Source organism: Tursiops truncatus, chromosome 3 (assembly GCF_011762595.2).
Source record: "Tursiops truncatus isolate mTurTru1 chromosome 3, mTurTru1.mat.Y, whole genome shotgun sequence".
Classification (NCBI taxonomy): Eukaryota; Metazoa; Chordata; class Mammalia; order Artiodactyla; family Delphinidae; genus Tursiops; species Tursiops truncatus.
The window spans coordinates 126,388,811-126,407,395 of record NC_047036.1 but is presented as its reverse complement, the minus strand read 5'-3'; the positions used below and the strand labels follow the sequence as shown (position 1 = coordinate 126,407,395).

Sequence of the window (18,585 nt, the reverse complement as noted above, 5' to 3'; positions counted from 1 at the left end):
TCTTTTGTTTGGTTTCATGAAGACTGATTGGAGTAGCATGCCAGGGGTGGAGTTAGGGTTAGCATGCGAGTCAGTGGGGCGTGCTCCCTTCTTCCATTTGTCTAAATGAACTAAGGTAAAACCTCAAGGTAGTTCACTGTCATATTATATAGATAGATGTTGCTTGAGCTCCTTATGAACGTATTATCAGAACCAATGTGTAAATGTTACGTTGTTAGGACTCTACCAGCTTTTATCCTGGGTCATTGCTCCCAAAGATATCCTTTTAAGTGTACAGAGTGGCCCAGCCCTCTCAGGTAGCCACTCGTCCACTTTCATCTGTACTCAACTTTTTCCCTCCTCTTACTGTAGATTCATCAACTACTTCCCTTGCTCTCTACACCCTAGCCACACAAGTCTCTGCTATTCCTGAGTCACCCCAGGTTGCGCCCTCTCAGGTTCTTTGCACTGGCTGTTCCCTCTGCCTGGAAAACTCTTCTCCCAGATATCTGTACAACTCAAACCTTGCCAGTCAGGTCTGTGCTTAAATGCTTCCTTCTTAGGCTTTCCCTGACCTCCCTATGTGATAATGTAAACTGCCCTTCCCTAAACACGTATCCCCCTTCTTTGCTGCTTTTTTTCCTCATAGCACTGATCCCCCTTCTTTGCTGCTTTTTTTCCTCATAGCACTGATTACCATCCAGCACTATATACTTTATTTTTTGTTTCATCATACGAGAACATAAGCTCCATAGTACAGGGATTTTTGTCTTTTTTTAAAAATTGATGTATCTGCAGAGTGTAGAGCAATGCCTGGCAAGTAGCAGACAACCAATATTTGTTAAATAAATTAATACCATCGTCCTTTTCCTTGTTCACGTAGCTGTTGGTCTTTTATCTTTTTTAAAAATATATATACATATGCCTCTTTTTGTCATAAGCCAAATATCTTAACTTCCCTTGAGCTCTCTTGTTCCAGTGTTAGCTCAACCTAGGATACTCCCTAGGTATCCTACTCCCATCTAGATGTGGTCTTAATCTGTAGTACTTAACCTCTCCAGGGCATTTACCTCTGCCTAGTATTGGGTTTTGTATGTGTATAGTTCCTTTGCTGTAATGCACACCCTTGCAGAGCCAAATCCAGGCCCCTTTGTCATCTCTTTCTCCTGTATTCCAGTCAAAGGGTAGCCTGAAATAAACTCAGAAACTCAGAGCCAAGTCACTTGCTCAATTGCAATATAGTTGATCCTTGAACAATGCAGGGGTTAGGGACACTGACACTGGGGCAGTCAAAAACCTGTGTATAATTTTACAGTTGGCCCTCTGTATCCAGGGTTCTGCATCCATGCATCCAGCCACGTGCAGATCATGTAGTATTGTATGTATTTAGTGGGGGAGAAAAGTGTGTGTAAGTGGACCCACGCAGTTCAAACCTGCGTTGTTCAAGGGTCAACTGTAGTTAGCTTTATTTATCCCCATTTTCTGGTGGTCAGGGACATCAATAGTGGAATATATTTCACAATACAAACCGCCTACACAAGACAATGACTTTAAGTGTTAAGTGAAAGTAACATTAAATGATATGGAATCAAATAGTGAGAAAGTTGTATCATTCTCATGCCCTGCTCCCCTCTCCCCATCCTTCTGTCAAATAAGGATAAAGTATCAGTTCTCTTATGTAGCACTTTTTTTTTCTTTTAAACATAGGCTTCTGTCTCAGAGCCTTTGGCAGACAACAGAGGCTTACTTACTAAAAAATATTGTTTCATTTTCATTGTACTTGTTCTTAAGGCTACATCTACACAAGTGATACTAATTTTCCATTTACAGAAGTGATAAAAAATGTTCCTCTTAAAATATATTTAAGTAACATGAGGAGACTTAGGAGTTCCACTTGTGCCTATGATGTAGATGTGTGGAAAGAGTGTCACCCTGACTCAAAGTGGATAGATGACAAAATCATAAATTTTATTGGCTCTATATCAGATAGCTGATGTGGCAGGGCAGTCAACTAGCCTGAATTTCAAGGAAGGACAGACCCCTCCAAGGAGAGGTGGGATGTAGACGGGCTCACCTGTAGCAGAGCATGGGAGGAAGAAGTGTTGACCAACATATAAGCAGGTAAGAGGAAATCAACTAAAAGAATTGCTAAAGGCCAAACTGGGGCTAACATGACAGTATAAAACCCCTGGGAGCCTGAGATACTAGGGGACCTTGCATGCACTGACAAGCTCTTTACAAAACTACCGGGTGTTCATGAGAAAAACCTGGGGGGAGTGGGGTGCTGGAGCTCTACAGAGCCTCCCTTGGTTTGGAGGCATGCAAAGGAAGGAGGAGTAGGAAAGGCATGAAACCTTGCCTCCCCCTGGCTAGGCCCTTCCCTCATTAGGAGCAAAAAGGCCTAAGCCACTGGGGGAGGAGCAGAAAACCCTGTCTCCCTAGAACACAGGTAAAGACCCGTTGGTGCTGGGACAAGGTAAGAAAAAACCTCTACACTTGGGAGGGACAGGATTCAGTCCTGAACCCCCCCAGGATTTTATACCAATACCATTAAAGGCCTCTTGCCAATGCAAGAAGGGCAAGAAACTCTCCCCCTTCAAGACCAACCAACCACAGATACAAGTCAGGGTTTGGCTGCCACAGAGAGAAGGGGCAAGAATGCTGAGAAAAGACCCATTCCCAAGGCCTGGGCACGAAGGACCTACTAAAGACTGAGGCTTTGGGACTTCCCTGGTGACGCAGTGGTTAAGAATCTGCCTGCTGTACTTCCCTGGTGGCGCGGTGGTTGAGAGTCCGCCTGCCAATGCAGGGGACACGGGTTCGAGCCCTGGTTCAGGAAGATCCCGTGTGATACAAAGCAACTAAGCCCGTGCACCACAACTACTGAGCCTGCGAGCCACAACTACTGAGCCTGTGAGCCACAACTACTGAGCCTGCATGCCACAACTGAAGCCCTTGTGCCTAGAGCCCGTGCTCCGCAACAAAGAGGAGCCACCGCAATGAGAAGCCCGTGCACCACAACAAAGAGTAGCCCCTGCTCGCCACAACTAGAGAAAGCCCACGTGCAGCAATGAAGACCCAACGCAGCCAAAAATAATTAATTTTTTAAAAATTAAAAAAAAAAAGACTGAGGCGTAATTAGAACAAAGAATCCCTGAGTCCTCCCTGACTCCCAACGTAGCAAGCAGCTGCTGGGGGCATGGGCAAAGGCATAGAGACTTAACCATATGGTGCAGGTATGCAGGACAGCTGAAAGCTAAGGATGAACACTTGAGAAAAATTCTTCAGCTCCAAAGCACAAAATTAGTGGATATGAAACCTGTGGTTTCAAACACTGAAGGCAACCATCGCAACAACAAAACCCAAACCTAGCTCAATTTCTGGCCAGGATGACCAAACCCCACACGAATGGCCTGACAGAAGAGGCTTGCCTATTTCCAAGCATTAATAATATTGACTTCAGTCTCTACTGTTACATAAGTAATGACTGGCATTCAATAAAAATTTTGAGATATACAAAGAAGCAAGAAAAGTCAACCCATTTGTGATAGACAATCAATGAGACCCTATACAGGTATGACCCAGATGTTGGAATTATTGGTCAGAGACTTAAACTCTGATTAACATGTCGAAGATCTAGTTGAAAATAGGGATAATATGCATGACAGATTTCAGCAGAGAGGTAGAAACTATAAGAAAGGGACAGATTGAAATGAAAACCACAGGATCAGAGATGAAGAATATTTTCTCTGGGCTTATCAGAACACCTTGTCATACCTGAGGAAATAATCAGGAAACGTGGAAATGGATCAATAGAAATTATCCAAACTGAAACTCTCAAAAAGAAAACAGCATATTCAAGGTCTATGGGATGATATCAAATAGTCTAACGTGTAATTGGAGTCCCAGATGGAGAAGAAACTGGGCAGAATATTTAAAGAGATGACAGTTAAGAATTTTCAAAATACAATGAAGGACAACAAATCACAGATGCATGAAGCTCAGATAATCGCAAGCACTTTCTTATACAGGAAAAAAACATATGATCAAGTAATCCAACTCCTAGGTATTTACACATGCAAAATGAAAACCTATGTCTGTACAACACCTGTATGTGAATGTTTATAATGCCTTTATTTATTTATTTATTTTTGGGTTTTGTTTTTATTTTTTTTAACATCTTTATTGGAGTATACTTACTTTACAATGGTGTTAGTTTCTGCTTTATAACAAAGTGAATCAGCTATACATATACATATATCCCCATATCTCCTCCCTCTGTGTCTCCCTCCCACCCTCCCTATCCCACCCATCTAAGTGGTCAGAAAGCACCGAGCTGATGATCTCCCTGTGCTATGCGGCTGCTTCCCACTAGCTATCTATTTTACATTTGGTAGTGTGTATATGTCCGTGCCACTCTCTCACTTCGTCCCAGCTTACCCTTCCCCCTCCCTGTGTCCTCAAGTCCATTCTCTACATCTGTGTCTTTATTCCTGTCCTGTCCTTAGGTTCTTCAGAACCTTTTTTTTTTTTTTAGATTCCATGTATATGTGTTAGCATACGGTATTTCTTTTTCTCTTTCTGACTTACTTCACTCTGTATGACAGACTCTAGGTCTATCCACCTCACTACAAATAACTCAATTTCGTTTCTTTTTATGGATGAGTAATATTCCATTGTATATATGTGCCACATCTTCTTTATCCATTCATCTGTCGATGGACACTTAGGTTGCTTCCATGTCCTGGCTATTGCAAATAGAGCTGCAATGAACATTGTGGTACATGATTCTTTTTGAATTATGGTTTTCTCAAGGTATATGCCCAGTAGTAGGATTGCTGGGTCCTATGGTAGTTCTATTTTTAGTTGTTTTTTATTTTTTTCTTTTTTTTGCTGTACTCGGGCCTCTCACTGTTGTGGCCTCTCCGGCTGCGGAGCACAGGCTCCGGACGCGCAGACTCAGCGGCCATGGCTCACGGGCCCAGCCGCTCCGCGGCATGTGGGATCTTCCCAGACCGGGGCACGAACCCGTGTCCCCTGCATCGGCAGGCGGACTCTCAACCACTGCGCCACCAGGGAAGCCCTATTTTTAGTTTTTTGAGGAACCGCCATACTGCTCTCCATAGTTGGCTGTACCAATTTACATTCCCACCAGCAGTGCAAGGGAGTTCCCTTTTCTCCACGCCCTCTCCAGCATTTATTGTTTGCAGATTTTTTGATGTCCATTCTGACTGGTGTGAGATGATACCTCATTGTAGTTTTGATTTGCATTTCTCTAATGATTAGTGATGTTGAGCATCCTTTCGTGTGCTTCTTGGCCATCTGTATGTCTTCTTTGGAGAAACGTCTATTTAGGTCTTCTGCCCATTTTTGGATTGGGTTGTTTGTCTTTTTGATATTGAGCTGCATGAGCTTATGCCTTTATTTATATTCATTCAAATCTGGAACAACGCAAATGTTCATCAACTGGCAAGTGTGTGTGTTGGGGGGGCGGTGTGTGTTTAACCCCAGGTGCATCCATACAATGAAATTCTCAGCAATAAAAAGGAACAAATTACTGATACATGTAACAATATGGATGAATTTCAAATACAATATGCGAAGAGAAAGAAATCAGACCCAAAAGGCAATACAGGATTCATTTATGATATTCTGGAAATGGCAAAACTATAGGGGCAGAACACAGATCAGTGGTTGCCGTGGATCAAGCATGGGGAGAAGTGGATTCACTCAGCACAAGGGAACTTTTGGGGATGATAGATGATAGAACTATTCTATATTTGTATGACTATATGCAAAAATTCATAAATGTTCAAGTAAAAAGGGTAAAATTTTACTCTACACAAATTATGCTTTAAACCTAATTTTTAAGACATAAGGTGGCATAAATAAAAGTATTTGATGATAGGATATGTCAAAAATTATGAAAGTGATACCAGGACGCTTGAAATTCATAAAATATCGGCAGTGTGGTTATGAGTTGTTCCAAAAACGATGTAGCAATACATGTGTTGATCCACAGGACCCTTTTCATTTCAGAAGTTGGAAACACAGCACTATTGTCTTTGGATTTGTGGCTTCACCATTTTCTAGCTACACGATCAGAAGCAAGTTACTTAATCTCTCTAAACCTCAGTTTCCTTCTATAAAAGAGGTACAATAATACTTGCCTAGAGGGTAATGGTTGCCAGATAAAGTTACAACACATCCTGATAAATTTCACTTTCAGAAAAACGAGTCATTATTTAGTGTAAGCATGTTTGGAACATATTTGGAACTAAAATAGGGTTCGCTGTTTATCTGAAATTCAAATTCAAGTAGACGTTCTGGGTTTTCCTTGCTAAATCTGGCAACCCTACAGAGAGAGGGCTTATTGTGGGAATTAAGACACGGTAACGGCAAGACGTTACCCCACCGTTTGGCATAATAAGCGCTCAGTGGGGACCAACGCTGTTTTAATCCCAACCCCTCATTCATTACTTGTTCCTTTATTCTTTCACTCAAATATTAAAATAAACCGATTGTACTTGTGACTCTTCATCCCTTGCTGTCACCACTCTGAAGAAGCACCAGGAAGCCAACTATCAAACGAAGAAATTCTGAGCGGGCGACGTCATGACGCACAAGGCCCGTCCCCCGCTCAAGGGCGCACAAGACGCGTAAATAAGACGTCGACGGCCGGCAGGCAGCTTCGGGGCCTGACGGGATTGTGGCGGTCTTCTCTCCCAACTCGGAAGCTGCGGCTACCTCCAGACGCTCTCAAGATGGCGACCTCTCTGGGTTCCAACACCTACAACAGGCAGAACTGGGAGGATGCGGTGAGTATGCCTGCCGATGGAGGACGGAAAGAGGCAGCGAAGCCAGGCTTCCAGCGGGCGGGCAGGGACATGGCTGCGGCGCAGCCGAGGGAATTCCGGGGAGAAGCCAGCACCGCGGCCTAACTCTGCCACGGCTGAAAGCTGAAGGGCGGCCCTCCTGTGGGCTTGGAGGGAGAGGGCTTAGCCAGGGTCCGGCAGCAGCCCCCTTTCCATCCCTACTCCCTCCACTCTTTTCGAGCGGGTCTTTTCTCCCGCCGTCTGCCGGAAGTGCAGACAGCACCCCGTCCGCGACCCGGCCAGTGCTGGACCTCGGGTTCCTGCCCTGTTCCCCAACCTCGCTCCTCGTCCCCTCCCCCCGCCCCATCACTGTGGCCGCGATGGCAGGGTCTTCGGAGCCTGGCGTTCGACCAGATTTCCCATTTTCACCAGGACTTCCCTATTCTGTGCCAGACGTGTCTTGGAGAAAACCCATATATCCGAATGGTGAGTGATCGTGTGTGAAACGGGACTTACTGTCTGTGTTCTGTCAGTGTTGTGGTACTTGCACACTGTCGGTGATGTGTTTGTCTTAGCTGAGAAGTAATAATGCCCCTTTACTAACCCTAAGAGTACGACGAATTTGCAAAGGACTGTCATGCTTGTTCTCTCACTTTGGAGCTCAGCAACAGTCCTGTGATATAAGAGTCATAATAATAGCTAATATTCGTTGAGCATTTACCTAGGAGATAGGTCTGTTAACCAGAGGCAAAGGGAGTTTATGTCTTTTCAATATAGCAAGTAAGGTGTGGAGCTGGAATCTAAGTTCAGATATTCTGACTCCGGGTACCTCAGCAAATTAGGAGCAGACCCAGGACTAAAAATCTAGGTTTCCTGACTCCTAATCAAGTGCCTTTTGGCCTCTGCACCTTGTAATCTGTTTAGTATAAGGTATCCTCTATCCTTACAAATAAGGGTAAAATTAGCAGCAGTTAACATTTAATACTTAGATTAGGGCTGTGTTGTGATCAGTCTTGGAGGCATTGGTTGACTATATGCAGGGGACCAGCACAGGATGAGTCTGTAGTAGTTAACTCTGACTAAACTTTGTAAAATGGGCTGGCCATGGCTGCATCCTCCATTTAGGGACTGTGGAAACCATTAGGAAATTGTTCTTGGGAGAGAACTTCGGAGCCAGAAATGAATCTAAGAGTTGCGGTTGTGGAAAGGTACATACTTACCTGGTGTTAGATCTGTAAGATTCTTAAGAGGTTATAACTTGTAGGTGACTAGATTATATCCCCAGCCCTCCCTTACCCCCCCTCCCTCCCCAAAAGGGTGGATTTTTTCCTCCTCTCTTCAAGATGCCAGGGATTTCCAGATAAATTTCTTAGGTCCTGTCTAGAGAAGGAGCAGGCATTAGGTTTTCTTCTTTCCATAACTCATTCTTTTCTATTTTTTCTATTTCAGACCAAAGAAAAGTACGGGAAGGAATGCAAAGTAAGTATATTTAAAGAGTAATGATTTAATTTTATTTTCCGTTTCTCTTCCACTTGTTGAGGTATGAAGTCCTTTATAAAAGTGAGTGCTACACAGACATTCATGTATCATTTACATACTCATTGGCTGTTAACTATTTAGTGTAGGGGTAAGAAAATGAGCCCTTTAATGTAAGGATTCTTAACTTGGTGTCTGTGATTGGGCTTTGAACCCCCTGAGATTGTATATACCAAGTATTGTTTGATTATGCACATGAGCATTTTAGCTGAGGAGGAAGGTCATAGCCATCGTAAGATTCTCAGAGGAGTATATGACACTCCCTACTCACCCCGTAAAAGATTAAGGGTTATATCATTAATGGTGGTGACCTCTAGGGTGGGGAGGACTTTGATTTTTGAGTATTTTATTTCTGTACTATGTGAATTTTTTAACTACTGAGGAAGGGTGTTGTAAAGGATTGAAACATCATATGGTGTTTAGACTAGATGATTGCTAAGATCTCTTCTACACCCTAGACTGAGGGATTCTTTTATTAAATCTCCTGGATTGATTGTCCAGATCAGGACCATTAATACGCTGTGGCTTTATTTTGTGTTCCAGATCTGTGCCAGGCCGTTCACAGTGTTTCGTTGGTGCCCCGGGGTCCGCATGCGTTTCAAGAAGACTGAAGTTTGCCAGACCTGCAGTAAATTGAAGAATGTCTGTCAGACCTGCCTCTTGGACCTAGAGTATGGTATGTTTGCCCTGTCCCATAGGTCTGAAAGTGTGCAACTACTCTACACGACAAACCAGTTTTCTTGTCTCCCACTTCTCACCCCTTCTCTGGTTCTCACCCACTTTGGAGTGTCTGCTGTGCTCTGCTTTTCCCAAGAAGAAAAGAACCATACTAATTTATTCTAGCGTTCTGAACAACAGTAGGGACTTAAAGAAAAGTTGGTAATTGATCAGCACTGGCCGAAACCTCCCTTCTGTATACCTTTGTAGCCAAGGTAAGTTAAAGGCATTGTTGCTCTGATAGGTAATTTCTTTGCCTTTGGCTTCTTTCTAAATCCAGAGCTTTTTTTCCCACAATCCCTGACAAAGTTCTGGCTAATTGTGCTCTAGATTTTTGTATCAAATATATTGTTAGGACTGATACACTATATTGCTACTGTTTCAGAGTAACTGCTTTTGGGAGTGATTTTTTTAACTGTAGATGACTTTTTATTTATGCGAAAAATATTCTTTCAACAAAAGTTTCTACTATACAGTAAAATAAAAGGGAAAAGGAAAATACAGGTTTATCTATGTTAAGTTCAGAAAATTGACTCTGCTAATCAGAGTCCTGGTCACATATTGTTTAATATTATTTGTATGTTTGTTAAGGGGGTGTTCTGATTCTGGAATATAATGACCCTTACATGACTGATTATCCAGAGGATGTGTAGGAGAAGCCTAAAAATAATTCATTTTTTTATATTTATTTTAAATAAATTATGGCATATTAAAAGCTAGATGCATTATTAATTGCAGGTCAAATCTAACTGTAGTAAAACTTTGTTCATCTAAAAGATTTTCTAAAACATTAATTTCATGAAATTTCATGAAAACTCAGGAATTTGGATAATTTCTTAGAATGCTCTGTAGTAGTATTGGCCTGATGGTGCTAAAGATTTTGAATTAAAATAAAGCCTCTGGGGCTTCCCTGGTGGCACAGTGGTTGAGAGTCCGCCTGCCGATGCAGGGGACACGGGTTCGTGCCCTGGTCCGGGAAGATCCCACGTGCCACGGAGCGGCTGGGCCCGTGAGCCATGGCCGCTGAGTCTGTGCGTCCGGAGCCTGTGCTCCGCAACGGGAGAGGCCACAACAGTGAGAGGCCTGCGTACTGCAAAATAAATAAATAAATAAATAAAGCCTCTGGTACCAAATAAGAAAGTGGAGAAAATGATGTATTCTGTCTACATATTCAGTTTGGATATGGTTTAAAATGTATTTTGAGTTTTTTCCTCCTTTCCTTTGTTCTAGGCTTGCCCATCCAGGTTCGTGACGCAGGATTGTCTTTTAAGGATGACATGCCAAAGTCCGATGTCAACAAAGAATACTATACACAGAATATGGAACGAGAAGTATGTTGCCACTTGCTTGATGTAGTTTTATATTTAATGAAAGAATCCTGGGGGATTGATACAACCTGTGTAATTTATCTTTTGAATGTGTCATTCCTTTATAGATTTCTAACTCTGATGGAACACGGCCAGTTGGCATGTTGGGGAAGGCCACATCCACCAGTGACATGCTGCTCAAACTGGCCCGGACCACGCCCTACTACAAAAGAAATCGGCCCCACATTTGCTCCTTCTGGGTGAAAGGAGAATGTAAGAGAGGAGAGGAGTGTCCATACAGGCAAGAGCTGAACTGCTTTTTCAGTTTTTGCTTTCAGATGATTAGTCATCTAAGAAGGGGGAGGTGCTAGCTTAAACTATTTCTGCTTTAAAATGTAGAAGTTTATAGAACTAGTGTCATATGTCTTATATCTTAGGACTAGAGCTTGATCAAATTGTTTTTACTTATAATGGAACTTTTACTTACAACCAAGCCTTGGGAAACTAAATTGCTCTGCCATAAAATATCAATGTTGACCTCAAAAGTTTCTGCCTAAGGTGTAAGTCTTTGCCATCAGGGTATGATTGGCTTGAATCTCAGTGTATAGTTGAAATCAGATTAAGACCAGACTTGTAAAGAATGTGTAAGTGTGTTTGATTCAAGGCTGCCAGGCATCTGGATTAGGAGTTCTTACTTTGGGGTTGGTGAAGCCTACACCCAACAAAAAGCTAGCTATGTTTTTTTCTGGGGTTGGGTCCATAGATTTAATAAGACTCTGAGTGGAATGCAAGACCTCAGACACATTAAGAACCCTTGACCTAGAGGAGGGTAATCATGTTTTGGTTACCTTTTGTTTTGGAGTGGATTGTGTCAAAAACATTCCTTTATAAGGAAACTCTGCCACGCTGTGGCCGTTTAAGTGGCTTTTCGGAGGCTAGCGAGTCCTTGTATGATACAGTAAATCCCTTGATATTAGCTCTGTTTTAATAGTTATGTTTTGGTATGGCCATGGTTCCTAGATCAAAAGGGGACTTTTGTAGCTCCTGTTGGGTGGTATCTGTAAAATTTTTTCCCTTGTTTCACCTTTATGCATTGTTCTTTCCTGAACCATAGACATGAGAAGCCAACAGATCCAGATGACCCCCTTGCTGATCAGAACATTAAAGACCGATATTATGGAATCAATGACCCTGTGGCAGATAAACTTTTAAAGCGGGCATCAACAATGCCTCGTCTGGACCCACCAGAGGACAAGACTATCACCACACTGTATGTTGGTGGTCTGGGCGATACCATTACTGAGACAGATCTAAGGTTTGTGAATATAATTTTATGAGTTGTTTTTGCCTTCACCTGCCCTAGAATTTTTTTTTTTTTTTTTTTTTTTGGCAAAAACATGATAATTCTGTATAAGGTACATTTTTCTTTAGTTGCTCTAGAGTTAGTGTCATGCTGACTGGAATTTTTATAAAGTTGTCCTTTGTGATGCCACGTAATGTTCCTCAACAGTGCTTATTCCATGCTTGTGTAGGGTATTAATTACATGAGCTTCTGTTTGGCCTAATAGCCATTAGAATTTCTAAAGATGGCACATATCCAAGTATGATTAATTTTGTAGGGGAGGGAGAGCTTTGCAATTATAAAACCTTATGGTTTAACTTGTTGGCTTTTTAAAGGGATTGGTATTTGGTAAATTTGTGTTATTCTTGGCTTGTATGTTGCATGGCTAGATGAAACATCTGGGCAGATACTGATGGAAATTGCCTCTTGCAAAGAGATAGAGGGGAGAAGAAACTATTATAGGTGTACAACCTGCCCTTGGTAGCTTGTCTGCATTAAACCCTAAGTGAGCGAGAGTGTCCCCAGGGGGTGGCAGACTTTTTCCCACCTGCTCTTTCTCTTCTTCTTTTTTACAACCTTAAAAAAATTTTTTAAAAAACGTTCTTGGCTCATCAGCCATGGGGGCTGTAGTTTGCCAACCCCTTATCTAGGGTTTAAGGTCTTTAGGGAGCCTTCTGGAGCCCCTTTTCCTCCATGGGAAGAACCCTGAGATGTTTGATAGCCTTTATTTACTCATTATTTTTCTTTCCCTTCCTCAATACACAGCACCCATAATAGAGTTTAAGGTATGGGGGAACCACCTGCAGGTAATTAGGCAGATCATCATGGGGCCACCTGCCTTGTGGTGAATCAGTTAAAGCGTTAGTAATCCAGGGCTTCCCCGGTGGCGCAGTGGTTGAGAGTCCGCTTGCCGATGTAGGGGACATGGGTTCGTGACCCGGTCTGGGAAGATCCCACATGCCGTGGAGCTGCTGGGCCCGTGAGCCATGGCCGCTGAGTCTGTGCATCCAGAGCCTGTGCTTCGTAACGGGAGAGGCCACAACAGTGAGAGGCCCGCGTACCGCAAAAAAAAAAAAAAAAAAGAGTTAATCCATATTCAACATCCTGGGAATGTCTGTGTCATTAACTCATTTTTCTCTACCTGTATCCCTTCAGAAATCACTTCTACCAGTTTGGAGAGATCCGGACAATCACTGTTGTGCAGAGACAGCAGTGTGCTTTCATCCAGTTTGCCACAAGGCAGGCTGCAGAAGTGGCTGCTGAGAAGTCCTTTAACAAGTTGATCGTCAATGGCCGCAGGCTCAACGTGAAATGGGGAAGGTGAGCATTAGACTGTATTAAAATAGCATTATTGAGATTTTCAAGAACCTTTTCATTATCTGGGGACTAGTAAGCTTTCGGTGAATAGGCTTAAATCAATAGGACCTTTAAAAAGAATTTTTCATTCTGTCTGGCACTCCATTCCTGTGGATATTAGGAAGATGCTACTTTGGAAATTTATTCAGGGTTTTGGTGTAGTGATCTGATCCTTTGAAGGTTCATGTGTTTTTTGACCAGCTATTACAGGCCAAGGCTAATGCCAGGGCATGAAATGTGGCCTGAGAGTTTACACAGGAATTAGACCTAGATTCTGTCCTCTGTAGGCCAACTATCTAGTGAAGAAGAATAGCTAACATAAGTTTGAAAGTGGTGATTGCATAAGAGAGGCACAAGTAAAATGTCCTGACCATTCAAAGGTGGAACGTGTTTCTGGCTTGGAGCCAGGGAGACCTTTCACAGCAGCAGCAGCAGCAGCAGCAGTCCTCACGGAGGGCTTTCTGAGCACTGGGCTCAACATATGGTGTTGCCTCCTCCATCCCCTACAGCAGTTCTAGTGAATTTTGAACCCAAGTCTTTCTGGCTTCAAAACCTTTGCTCTTATCCACTGTGCACTATGGCATTTATGGGAAAAGAATGTGTGCCGAAAAGGAGGCAAGGAGTGAAGGAAATCCGTTTGTCTAGGAAACATGAGAAGCAGAGGTGTGAGAGAAGGTGGGACCATGTGCTGATGGCGTAAGGGTCTGTGTCTCCCAGGTCCCAAGCAGCCAGAGGAAAAGAAAAGGAGAAGGACGGAACCACAGACTCTGGAATCAAGCTAGAGCCCGTTCCAGGGCTACCAGGAGGTGAGTGCAGACTTTCTGCCTACCTGGTAGCTTGCTAACTTCAGTTGCTCACACTGCCCTCGTGTCCCACGGACGTTAGAAGAGACCCAGGTCTCTGGCTCCCAGCAGCTGTGTTCTCCCAGCAGGACCTCCCAGGATTTCAAGGCAGTGGAAGCGCTGTTGCACGGTTGTCCTCTGCTCTAACCAGCTGTTTCTCTTCTTTAGCTCTTCCTCCTCCTCCTGCCGCAGAAGAAGAGGCCTCAGCCAACTACTTCAACCTACCCCCCAGCGGTCCTCCAGCCGTGGTGAACATCGCCCTGCCACCCCCGCCTGGTATTGCCCCGCCCCCACCCCCAGGTAACCAGCTTCCTTCTGAGGAAATCGGGAAACCCTGGCGAAGTCCTGTAGGCTGTGGGTGTGTTTTAGCTTGCAAAGCCTTTACTACCTGCCTGCAACAAGGTAACGAGTTTGCACCAAAATGTAAATTCGTCAAGAAAGTCGTGTTACCAAAGAATTGTCAGATGAACTAAACAGTGTGCTTGGTCATGTAATGAAGTTACATTTTGACTCAAGCTCTTTATCTTGTTCATGACAAGTAATAAACAGTTCAGGGACTTGCACTTTGTATAGCACTGCTCTTTATAGCACTGTCAATGCCAGTATGAGCAGTGTGAGTAAATCACAAGCAGCAGGTTCTCCTGGGCAGAGTTCCCATACTCTCTGGAGAAAGTTCTGGTTTCTGAACACCCTTCACTCGAGTATAAAGCATTGAGGTTAATGATGACAGGGTCTTGCCATCAGCCTGATTTCTCCCTCACCTCCCCAATTCTGATCAAATCCTGTCTGACAGGCTTGGCATGTTTGATAGATAGCAGAGGCTCAGATGACATACTAGCAATACCTGAGACGTGGAGTTTTTTTTTTTTTTAAGCCATCTTGAGGGGGAAGATTTCTAAAACCAAGGAAGTCATTCAGGTAGACATTCCTAAGCAAGTCTTGTGAACTGACATTTTCTGAAGCCCCATGTCAATTTGATTTATGTGTAGGTGGTATTGACCTTAGAAAATTCAGGGTTTGAAAGGTTGTCAAGAGAACTGCAAGCCTAACAGACTTTTCTCTCCTATCTGTAGGTTTTGGGCCACACATGTTCCACCCAATGGGACCACCCCCTCCTTTCATGAGGGCTCCAGGACCAATCCACTATCCTTCTCAGGACCCTCAGAGGATGGGAGCTCATGCCGGGAAACACAGCAGCCCCTAGCACATTATCACCACTCTGGGGCTCTACAGAAGAGAGGGCGCTTAAAAATCCCAGTAAATGAATCTTGGAATAAATATATTTTTCCTTCCTTTGTAGTTTCCATGATAGCGGAATGTATTCAGATGTGGGCAGTTGGAGAACAACAGCCATGCTTTCCTACATGTGCTCAAAGGATTGATGGACCTGAAATAAGCTGCCATTAACATATCTGGTTACTACTATAACATTACTAATAAAGTTTAATGCCTCTTCCCCTTATCTGTGTGGGGAACAAGCAACTGGGTAAATTGGAATGTCCAGCGGAGTTACCATCCCAATTAAATGTTCATTTTGTATCTTTTCTGGGGGGAAAAAGTTGACCTGCAGTAAAAAAACAAACAACTTTGACCATTTTTATGTCCATTGGATATTTTCCTTTTTATCATCTAAAAAAAGATTACTAGTACTAATCATTGTAGTGGCAAGAGTGTGATTTAATGCTTCTAAAGTCACACTCAGAAAGACAAGTAGAAACCAGCACCCAGCACAGCCCAGGTCTTTTCTCATCTCTCCTTTCCTCATTTATTACTAAAGGAATCTGGCTGATAGTTTTACTTCTTTATGCTACCAAAAAGAGACAAAGATAAAAATTACTTTTTATTCCTGTCAATCGGATGGAAACACAAATGTCATGGGGTTTTGTATCATTGAAGAAACCTGGTGTCTAGGATGAAATTATTTTAAAGAACTTCCAGTAAAACACTTGAACAAACTGTGAAAGGAAAAGAATTAGAGTGTGTTTGAATGGAAGGCTTGTGACCTATAGCTGGAACTTTGATCTTCAGCATTCACCTTTGTGTGACTTCAGCGTCTCGTTTTAATTCCCTGCTTCTGGGCAGGGGACTCCGGTCTTAGAATATTTGGATATACCTGAATTGTAGATGGCAAAAAAAAAAAATTGATGTTGTGTTGTGGTTTTGTTTTTAAAAAATTAAAACGGGTCAATTTTCTAAATGTTGTCATAGGTTTATTTCTGTTTTCTTTATCCTTGGTAACTGAACTTGAGGTCAGTGGGAGTTAGAAACAAGTTATATATAAATATGTTTTTGCTTTAGACTGTTTTGATTCTGATCTCTATCCATTCTAAAAGAATCAGGCCTTTTTAGTACTTATGTCAAAGGTTAGTTGTGGGCTTGAAATAGGAATACACAGAAGGCACAGCACAGAGCCTGTCATGTGGTTGTTGATACATGGTAGCTTTAAAAAGTTGTCCTAGTATTATACAAGTCATTTTAAAAGGAAACAGGAAAAATTTATCTACAAGTGCATTTTTCCAGAAGCCAATTCCCATGTCATTTTTATCTAAAATACGTACTTACAGAATGGATATACCCCTTATTACCCTATTTTAGCTTCTCTGGAGAATTTTTGTTGTTTTCTTCGAGACGACTTTATCTTGCCTTTTTTTTTTTAAGACCTAAAATTAATCTAGAAGCACTTAGAAATTTTTATTTTAATTCTAGTAATATCAGATGTGAAGCAATGTAGGGGTACTTCCAAGTATTTTGACACCCTTTTGGGTAGGGTTTTTTACTTTTGAGCAGGTGAGAGGTTTTTAGCCAATTTGTGAATAATGTGAAACATAGTGTTTTAATGATTGCTAAATTCAGTTATATCTATACATTTTATATACACATGTAAATATGACTATCCAATTTGCATATTCTTGCCTTTTTGAGAACGATTCTAAATTTTGTGCACTTACCTGGCTGTGGATGTGTATTTGTTTTTAAAGCATAAACCAACATAAATTGAAGTATAGAATAGATGCTTGATTAGTCTTTCTTAATGGAAATCAGAATTATGAGCAATTAGATTTTGGCAAAAACTCTTAGGTGCTTACCAAACTCCATTTCCTTCTCTAGGGCATACAGCCAGGGGTACACTTGGCAAAAAGTAAACTTTGCCATTCCCAGACCTCGGTAAAAAACATCTCACCCACCCAGTCCTATGAGCTCTTTCCCCATCTGCTGGCTGAATGCACAGGAGGATGATCCCTGGAAGATGGCAGAGTCACACAATGGAAGGAGCCTGGGTTACTTTATCACTGCTTCAGGGAGAGCATTGTGATAAGAGGAATTTTGGTTACAGTAAGCCATTGAGACTTGGGGATCTGTCTGTAACAGCAGCTAGTGTTACTCTCATAAAAGATGTAGTCAGATCTGATCACAAAAAAAAAGCAGAAACCCATTTTTGTACTGAGTAATGGTGATTTCTTAAATTTATTTTTATTCAAGTATAGTTGATTTATAATGTGTTAATTTCTGATGTACAGCAAAGTAATTCAGTTATATACATATATACATTCTTTTTTATATTCTTTTCCATTATGGTTTATCCCAGGATATTGAATATAGTTCCCTGTGCTATACAGTAGGACCTTGTTATTTATCCATTCTATATGTAATAGTTTACATCCACTAACCCCAAACTCCCAGTCCATCCCTCCCCACCCCCACCTTGGTAACTACAAGTGTGTTTTCTACGTCTGTGAGTCTGTTTCTGTTTCGTAGATAAGTTCATTTGTGTCATGTTTTAGATTCCACATACAAGTGATATCATACAGTATTTTTCTTTCTGACTTACTTCACTTAGTATGATAATCTCTAGTTGCATCCGTATTGCTGGACATGGCATTTCACTTTTTTATGGCTGAGTAATATTCCATTGTATATATGCACCACGTCTTCTTTATCCATTCATCTGTCAATGGGCATTTATGTTGTTCCCACGTCTTGGCTGTTGTGACTAGAGCTGCTATGAACATTGGGGTGCATGTATCTTTTTGAATTACAGTTCTGGCCAGATATATGCTCAGGAGTGGGATTGCTGGATCATACAGTAACTCTAGTTTTAGTTTTCTGAGGAACCTCCTTACTGTTCTCCACAGTGACTGCACCAACTTATATTCCCACCAACAGTGTAGGAGGGTTCCCTTTTCTCCACACCCTCTCCAGCATTTGTTATTTGTATACTTTTTAAAAAATAAATTTATTATTTATTTTTGGCTGCATTGGGTCTGTTTCTGTGTGTGGGGCTAGTTGCGGCAAGCGGGGGCTACTCTTCATTACAGTGCGCAGGCTCATTGCGGTGGCTACTCTTGTTGCGGAGCACAGGCTCCAAGCACGTGGGCCTCAGCAGTTGTGGCACGTGGGCTCAGCAGTTGTGGCTCGCAAGCTCTAGAGTGCAGTCTCAGTAGTTGTGGCACACAGGCTTAGTTGCTCCGTGGCATGTTGGGTCTTCCCGGACCAGGGATTGAACCTGTGTCCCCTGCATTGGCAGGCGGATTCTTAACCACTGTGCCACCAGGGAAGTCCCCCATTAACTTTTTTAAAAGGAGGGATTGTCTTGGTAAAATGTAACTCATGTACAGAAAAAGTGCATAAACACAGGAGCACAGCTAAGTTAAATATTTTTAAGTGAATATCTGTGTAACAATCGCACAGAT

The 18,585-nt window shown here is 42.3% G+C and overlaps 1 protein-coding gene across 3 annotated transcripts; it reads left to right on the top strand.

Moving 5' to 3' along the window:
• Positions 1-5,788: 5,788 nt before the first annotated feature.
• On the top strand, positions 5,789-18,150 carry RBM22 (RNA binding motif protein 22). 3 transcript variants are annotated; one of them, XM_004323655.4, is made up of 12 exons: positions 6,005-6,133; positions 6,544-6,797; positions 7,227-7,280; positions 8,244-8,273; positions 8,874-9,006; positions 10,278-10,378; positions 10,483-10,655; positions 11,469-11,669; positions 12,852-13,016; positions 13,770-13,858; positions 14,063-14,194; positions 14,968-15,186. In XM_004323655.4, exons 2-12 carry the CDS (start codon positions 6,744-6,746, stop codon positions 15,096-15,098), a joined length of 1,263 nt encoding a protein of 420 aa, XP_004323703.1. In that variant the 5' UTR covers positions 6,005-6,133; positions 6,544-6,743; the 3' UTR covers positions 15,099-15,186. The 3 variants fall into 3 exon arrangements, with proteins under 3 accessions (XP_019780289.2, XP_004323703.1, XP_019780294.2); XM_019924730.3 differs by lacking the exon at positions 13,770-13,858 and having other exon boundaries at positions 5,789-6,133; positions 14,968-18,150; XM_019924735.3 differs by lacking the exons at positions 6,005-6,133; positions 6,544-6,797; positions 7,227-7,280; ... (1 more) ...; positions 8,874-9,006; positions 13,770-13,858 and adding an exon at positions 9,020-9,262 and having other exon boundaries at positions 14,968-18,150.
• Positions 18,151-18,585: the final 435 nt, after the last annotated feature.

Coding starts and splice junctions, on each gene's coding strand:
- RBM22 (XM_019924730.3), top strand. CDS start 6,744: ATGGCGACCTCTCTGGGTTCCAACACCTACAACAGGCAGAACTGGGAG. Junction 6,798..7,226: donor GGCAGAACTGGGAGGATGCG/GTGAGTATGCCT, acceptor CATTTTCACCAG/GACTTCCCTATTCTGTGCCA. Junction 13,017..14,062: donor CTCAACGTGAAATGGGGAAG/GTGAGCATTAGA, acceptor TCTCTTCTTTAG/CTCTTCCTCCTCCTCCTGCC.